Source organism: Centroberyx affinis, unplaced genomic scaffold (genome assembly GCF_046629955.1).
Source record: "Centroberyx affinis isolate AG114_WGS23_722 - 3 ecotype Tasmania unplaced genomic scaffold, CSIRO-AGI_Caff_v1 ptg001481l_1, whole genome shotgun sequence".
NCBI lineage: Eukaryota > Metazoa > Chordata > Actinopteri > Beryciformes > Berycidae > Centroberyx > Centroberyx affinis.
This window is the reverse complement of record NW_027279948.1, coordinates 21,840-29,599: the sequence shown is the minus strand read 5'-3', so window position 1 is coordinate 29,599 and position 7,760 is coordinate 21,840. Positions and strand designations below refer to the sequence as shown.

Below are 7,760 nucleotides of genomic sequence, written 5' to 3'. Positions count from 1 at the left end.
ACAATTAGAGAATGTAGAAGAATGACTGTTTTGATCATAGTTTCTCTGTTATCTCTCTACCTACAATACAGATAGTGTTGGAATTCTGGACAAAATCATATCTGACACTTACAATATTCTCAGATTTGGGTCTGAGAGACAAAATCTCATGAAGTGGGGGTACTAAATTAGGAGTCCTTGATATGAAAAAGCTTGAGAATCACTGCACTAGGCACTCGAAAAAAAACAACAAAAAAAAAACAAAAAAAAACAAAACAGAAAAGCGATCCACCTGCCCACCATCCACCATCCACCATCGCTAAATATGACACTTCTGCCCACTCACTGCAGGCAGCCATCGTAATGAAGAAGTCCGAGGAGCGGGAGCGTAAATGAAACAATTGTTTCCAAATAGAAAAACACACGGCCGGCGCGTTGCTTAAGTGAAACCCAAAGACTCCGAATATGGGGGGGTGGGGGGGGGGATGACAGCTCGGGTTGACGTGAACATAATTGAAAATGAGTTGAGGGGAACGGCTTAATTGAGTGATGGAATAAGGATACACATCGGCGAGCGGCGCACAAGCAGCAGAAGAGAGGAAGGGGAAATGGATTGCAGCACTCTGCAGCAAAAATGATTAAAATCGGTATGTGAAAAGCCGGCGTCACACACACACACACACACACACACACAGAGACACAGAAGTCCTAAAGCACCCCACACACACACACACACAGGCACACACAAAGGGCCCCCGGAAACGCCTATTATAAATCAACTCAAAGCAACAGCCCTTATGCTTCAAAGTCATCTCTGAATCGCTTATCCACACATAGAGCCACACACTATAGGAATACCAATTTATAGCTTTCTATCATATCAGTCGGACGGAGAGAGAGAGACAGAGTGAGAGACACGGGCAGAGAGAGAGAGAGAGGGAGAGAGAGAGAGAGAGAATTATCCACAAAATACCTATTTATACACTTCTATCGTATCTCATAAAGCAACGGATGGCCTGAATGACTGACAGTTCTCCACAGATATGGGATGCCACTATTGACATTCACACATATATATGAATTCGTATACACACACACACACACACACACAGATGCACACAGAGAGACACACACACACACAGGGTCCCAGGGCTGCAAGATAAGAGAAGAGAGTGTTCTGGGTAGAAAGCTTCCTCATTGGTGTGCAAGGCTGCACATGTTCCAGCCCTCCCCTATATCCCCTGTGTGTGTGTGTGTGTGTGAGAGAGAGTGTGTGTGTGTGTGTGTGTGTGTGTGTGTGAGTGAGAGCGCTCTCTCTCTCTCTCTCTCTCTTTCCTTCACTGCCACTAAAAAGACACAGAGGACCTATTGTGCCCAAGGAAGGAAAATCACTCCATTTTCAGCAAAAAAAAAAAAAAAGAGAGAGGAATGAACAGCTCTCTCTCTCTCTCCTTCTCCCTTCCGTTCATCTCTCCCAGCCTCGCTCCTTCCATCTCTCTATCTCCCTCCCTCTCTCTCTCACACACACACACACACACACACACACACACACACACACACACACACTCTCTTTCTTTCCTCCTCCCTCCCTCCTCCCTCCATCCCATTCACACAGCAGCTGAAATGGCGAAGCTTGTTAAAAAAAAAAAAAGGAAGCCCACATGACAGCGTTCGCAGCTTTGCTTACCGCAGCATCACCCCCCCCCCCCCCCCCCCCCCCCCACCACCACCACCACCACCCCCCCCCCGCTCATGGTGTGTGCCTTTGCACCAGAAATCAGGGATGAAAGCAACTCGATACGGCGTCTACAAAAAAAAAAGTTATGGCACCGAGGAGAAAGTAAGCGGGGGGGGGGGGAAGGTAAAAAGGAGGAAAAAACGGAGTAATGAGGTGTTTCGTGCTGCAGGAGCAACTGCTGCAGCGTGAGAGGAAGTCTGGGATATGTTTTTTTTTTTTTTTTTTTTTAAAGCGTGCAACGATTCGGTGTTTACTCTTTCACTGCGAACACTATTAGCCCAAAAAAAACCCCCAAAAACGCAGCTTATTGTGGGTTATTGCCTGGCGATATTAGCTTATTGAAACGATCTATCATGGAGGAATTGGGGACCGTTGGGGGGTTTTTGCTGATGTCAGAGGCGCAATTCTTGCTAGATGGATGGGCTTTGAATAAATCATTGACATTCGCAAAATACCAACAGTCTTCACCTTGCTGTATAGAATCGATGATTTCATGCAGTCGGGTGAATAAAAATGTGTTTTATCCTTCTTAAACAGCAAGAAATCCCCACTTTCACTCAAAAAATTCCAACTTATTACAACTGACAATAACCAACATGTGATTTCAGACATCCAAACCACTTCAGTGCCCTTTCAACACGACCAAGCCTTGCAGAAAGAAGCCGGAGCAAGCAGCTTAGACTCTAATATATATCGGGATCAGCCCGATGCTTTTCTAGCTTGCAGGAAAAGTTTCCCAGGGGTAGAAAATGTCGAGTTTTGAATGCACCTCTGCACCTCCGGGAAAAAAAGCGCGTCATGTCCGTCAGTGTAGTGTAGTGTGTGTAATGTTTTCTTCTTCAGATTGGAACCTGGCCCCCCCCCCGGGGGACACTTCAGCACCTCGGACAGCTACACAATAGCCGAGCAGAGATACAGCGAGGGGAAGAGGGAAAGAGGGAAAGAGGGAAAGAGGGAAAGAGGGGGGGGGGGACAAAAGACAGAGGAGGAGGTGGGTGGGAGGGAGGGGGGGGGGGTTACGGAGAGAAAGGGGAGAAGAGAAGGAATCCGGCCGCTGGGAGGGGGGGCATTCACAGAGGACAACAAAAGGGCCAATGTCAACTCCGGTTGAAGGACAGAAAACAGAATTAGCATGAGAGCGAGGAGGAGGAGGAGACGGTGTCACACGCCGGGGCGAACAGAGGAGAGCTGGATAACGCACACGCACACACACACACACACACACACACACACACACACACAGAGAGTGCAGAGTAAAGTGCCAGTGTGCAGGGGAGGAATATTTGCGGCGAGAAATGACGACAGAACCGTTTCTAGCAGAGTCAGTATTCACGGGCACACTGTGCACTCGTCTATTTTCGAGCAGAGGCAACCGTTCCTTTCATTGCCTATATATCCACCGGGGGCAATCCACTAGCATTAACGGCCATGCTAATGACAGTTCTTTTCCTCCCGTGAGATTACAATGCCGAAATTACAATGCCGAAGGATGCACTATAAAAAAAAAACAGAAAAAAACCCCCACCGTTTTCAATCTACATTTCACCCATTTGAGGTGATACAGATGGGAGAAACAGCCCACAGTGTTATCCACATTCATTCTGACATGTCCCCTGTCCCCGCTGAAGACAATATCGCCCCACTTCATCAAGCTCTAGTGTTGTCCCGTCAGGATCGATGGTGGGGTTTTTTGGGGGGTTTTTTTTGGGGAGGGTGCAACAGGGATTCGGGAAGGAGGGGAAAAACCTTGAAACGCTGTCAGGGAAAAAGAGAGGAAGCAGCGGCCATCGTTCAGCGATGAGGGCCCCCCGCAGAAGAAAAAAAGCCACACACACACACACACAGAAAAAAAAACACTTCGTCAATCAATGTGGGGGCCCGTCGCGTTTCATTGGAGCGAGGGAGGGAGGGTGAGAGAGAGAGAGAGAGAGAGAGAGAGGGGAGGGGGGAGGCTCTGCAGGCAGGCGAGCTCTATTTCTATTTCTCTGCCTCGCACCGCACACACACACACACACACACACACACACACACACACACACACATTATAACCAGATCACACTGCAGAATCCAAAAATAATCATGCATAGTCAAAATAACATTTACCTCAAGCTCAGGATCTTGACAAAGTGCTTCAGTGAAAATTTAATAGCGCAATTTCGCCGCGCTGTATTGCTCCCCTATAGCATACAATGTTATGCATGTCTCTATAAGTTGTACATCTCCAAAGACACTTATATTGAAAGTAAAGTTAACATGATTCTTCTTCTCAAGAACTCATAAATATATAGCATTTCCACACCCAAGTCTCAAGTTCAGGTGGTCGTTGTTTTTTTTTTTTCTTTTTGAAACGGACAAATAATTCTTCTATTTTACATAAAGATTTGATTCTTTAAAATACAGCACTTTCAAAAAAAAAGGACATTTCCATTTTGCAGAGAGCATCGTTGATAAAATAGTCGAGTGCAAAGGCACTTTCTGGAGTAAGTAGAGTTAAGATTTTGCCGCTTGTTGGGTTTCGAAACAGGTTTTTTTTTTCATCGGTTTACACTCACCATTTATCTGTATAGGCTAAGTATGTACAGGAATGTCAATTTGTTGTGTTTCCTCTTCTACAAACGATAATTATTTCATACTTTGTCTGTTTGTCACAGGGAAAAAAAAAAATAAAATACAGTTTCATGAAAAAGCACAAAGCCGTATTGTACACAGTCCTGCCCATTGTATACCTGCCGCCACAGTCTTTAGGGATTCTCGTGTTGTCAAAAAAAGAAGAAATAATTTATACCTTCAAGGAGGGAAAAATAGAACTGCATAATAATATACTTCTTTATACTCCTTTTTTATACAGCTTGGAAAGAAAAGGAAAAAGAAGAGAGAGAGAGAAAAAAAAAAAAGAAGATCATCAAAAGGCTTCGGTTCGCTTCCAGTCTATCGTGAGGGATTGAACACAGATAGATAAGATAGATATATAGATAGGGCTATTATTACAGTAACTGCGTGAATATTATGAATGCTGCAGAGAAACTGGGAGGAGGAGGGGGTGGGGGATGGTGGTGGGTGGGTGGGGGGGCCATTGTCGCTATCTTACAGTTGGCTCATCGCAGTCTGTTTCTCCAGAACCTCCAGATAGTCTGGTTCTGTTTTTAGCTTCCCGGGGAGCAGCAGGGGGTGCTCGCTGGCTTTGGACGGCTGCTCGGCCCCGTAGTATTTCCTCGGGGTCCCGTACAGCACCGCCTTGTTCAGCCGGTCCTGGTGGGCGGCGTGCCGCCGGATGGACGCGGCCTCGTAGGGGGGCACAATGCAAGGTCTCTTGGGTAAAGTGCAAAAGTTGTAATTGAACGACGGGGCGCCCGCGGCCGTGGGAAGCTCCTTGTTGGACCTCTCCCCTAAGTTTTGATACAGCATCTCGGGGGGCTCCGGGGTGTTCATGACGCACGACGTCGGCGACTTATCCATAAAATCCACCGTGCTGATGGTGTAGGCCCCCGGGCTGCGGGTCAGGACGTCGTCCTTCTTCGCGTCCAGGGGCCCGAAGCTGAGCTCCTTCAGGTTCCGGTAGTACGCCACCTGCTCGCCGTCTTTCTGCATGTAGATAGGGTTTTGGCACATGGACCCCACAGGCGGAGGGATGTAGTTATAAACGTGGCTCTCGGACGTTTTGTCCGGGGTGGGTTCGGCGGTGTAGGAGCCATATTGCACCTGGAAGGAGTTTAGATCTAAGTTGTTGGCTCCCGTGGGCACGTGGTCCACCCCTTTGCGTCGTTTCAGGACGAAAACGAAGAGGCCGGCGCCGAAGCAGACCGACAGGATGAAAACCACGAGGAGGCCGAGGATCAGGACCGAAAGCGGGACTTCGGGGTGCAACTCCGGCGGGTGAATCCGGGATTCGGTGGGGCTGGCCGGGCTGTAAGAGGAAGCGGAGGACGGGGTGGTGGGCTCGGTGCCTGGGCTCAGTAAGGTGGGGGCCTTGGTGGGGGGGCCGTGCTGCGGGGGGGCCATCTCGCTGGGCTCGGGGCAGATGGCCTCGTTGCGGAGCGAGCGCAGCAGGCGGCCCGCGTGCTTGGACGGCGAGTCGCAGGTGATCTCGTTGACCACCACGCTGGTGCTGGACAGCTCCATCCAGTTCTTGAGCGCCACGATGTCGCAGGTGCAGTCCCAGGGGTTCTCCTGCAGGTCGATCTGGATGAACGCCGACAGCTGGTCCAGGACGCCTCGCACCGGGAGGTGGGAGAAGTGATTATTCCGCAAGTTGAGTCTCGTTAGCATGGTTCCCCCGAAAACGTTGTCGGGGAGGGATCTTAACAGGTTGTTGTTCAAAAAAAGCAGTTGCAGGTTGTGCAAAGAGTTAAACGTCTGTGGTAGAATGTCCTTGATGATGTTGTATTCCAAATACAGATACTGGAGCGACTGCAGGCCGGCGAAAAGTGACTGCGAAAGCGACTCGATGTAATTCCCATTCAGATACAGCCTTCTAAGGTTGGTTAAATTCTCAAAAGCCCCTTCCTGGATAATTGCTATCCTATTATTTCCTAAGTGGAGCAGCTCCAGCGAACTATACTCAGTCAGATCAGTTCGGTAAATCACTTGTAAGTAGTTACCGGTCAGGTGGAGTTTCTTTGGGTAGGAGGGCTTAGGGCTCAGCTCGGTGATGTTATGCAACTTCCGCTCCTGGCAGTTGATGTTCAACCCGCTGTCGGGGTTCTGCGACGTGCACACGCACACGCTGGGGCACAGCATGGGCACCGGGGAGCGCGTCTGGTAAACCATGATGGGCCCGAAGACGTGTTTGTCCTTCGACGTGATGCGCGGCGTGGGCCTGTGGCGCATTTTGGGGGGGCGGGAGGCCTTCGGGGCGCGGGTAGGGGTGATCGCGCCCGGGTGATAGGTCGGAGGCAGGGCCCCTTGGAAGTGGGAGTCGGAGGGGGGGTGGCCGGCGCGCTCGCCGGCGTTCCTGCGCGGGCACAGGTCCTGCTTTATGAGCTGGGTGATATCCTTGCCGTGCAGCCGGAACGGCGTCTCGCACACGATGTCCCCCACGAACACGGAGATGGTGTCCAGCCAGGACTTGAGGGGGATCAGATCGCAGGTGCAATTCCACGGGTTCTCCTCCAGCTGGATCTCCATGATGCCGCCTATGTGCTCCAGCACCCCGGCGAAGGGCAGCGTCTTGAGCCGGTTGCCGCGTAAATCCAAGTGGGTGAGGAGCACGAAGCGGAAAACATTGGTGGGCAACGACAACAGCAGGTTGTCATTGAGGATCAGCACTTTGAGCTTATTCAGCTTGCTGAAGGCGCCCGGCTCGATGGCGCTGATATAATTATAGTCCGCCTGTAAATACTCCAAACTCTCCAGTCCCGCGAAGGTGTCCTCTTTAATCACCTCCAGGTTGTTGTTGTTCAAGTGGAGCCGCTTCAGGAACCGGAGCCCGTTAAAGGCGCCGGTTCGGATCTCCTGCAAGCCGTTATTCCCCAAATGCAGCGAGGTGACATTGCCGTAATTGACGAACTCGTTGGCGTTGAGCCGCGAGAGGAAGTTGCCGTTGAGGAAAAGCTGGGAGATCTTGTTCGGCGGCGCCTGGAACTGGCTGACGGTGGTAAATCCTTTATTCTCACAGTTGATGTTGAGGATGTTCTCCCGCTCCTCGCAGGCGCAGCGGGTTTTGCAGATGTCTTTGGAGGCTGAAGTTTTGCGGCTCTCCGTTTCGGACGGCGACAGGCTGGTGACCGTGAGGACGCTCAGCAAGAGGACGCCGCTCAGCATTTTTACAGCCAAAAATGGTCGCTGAAAAATAGATCCAGCATTTAACTTTGTATAGCGTGAGCCTCCGATTGGAAAAAAAAAAGCAAAAAAAGCAAAAGCAAAAAGAAAGCAGGGAGCGAGTTCTCGGAGTAGGGAGAGGGGAAGGCAGACGCGCTCACACACACACACACAAACGCACACACACACACGCACACACAGGCACACGCGCGCACACACACACAAACGCACAGACGCACAAAAAACAGGCGCACCACCGTAATTTGGTGCTAAAACGGGACTGTGA

The 7,760-nt window shown here is 50.2% G+C and overlaps 1 protein-coding gene across 1 annotated transcript; it reads right to left on the bottom strand.

Moving 5' to 3' along the window:
- Positions 1-4,801: 4,801 nt before the first annotated feature.
- Positions 4,802-7,477, bottom strand: slitrk2 (SLIT and NTRK-like family, member 2). The gene has a single exon (XM_071526946.1). It carries the CDS (start codon positions 7,475-7,477, stop codon positions 4,802-4,804), a length of 2,676 nt encoding a protein of 891 aa, XP_071383047.1.
- Positions 7,478-7,760: the final 283 nt, after the last annotated feature.

Excerpts from the sequence above, each read along its gene's own strand:
- slitrk2 (XM_071526946.1), bottom strand. The coding sequence starts at position 7,477 with ATGCTGAGCGGCGTCCTCTTGCTGAGCGTCCTCACGGTCACCAGCCTG.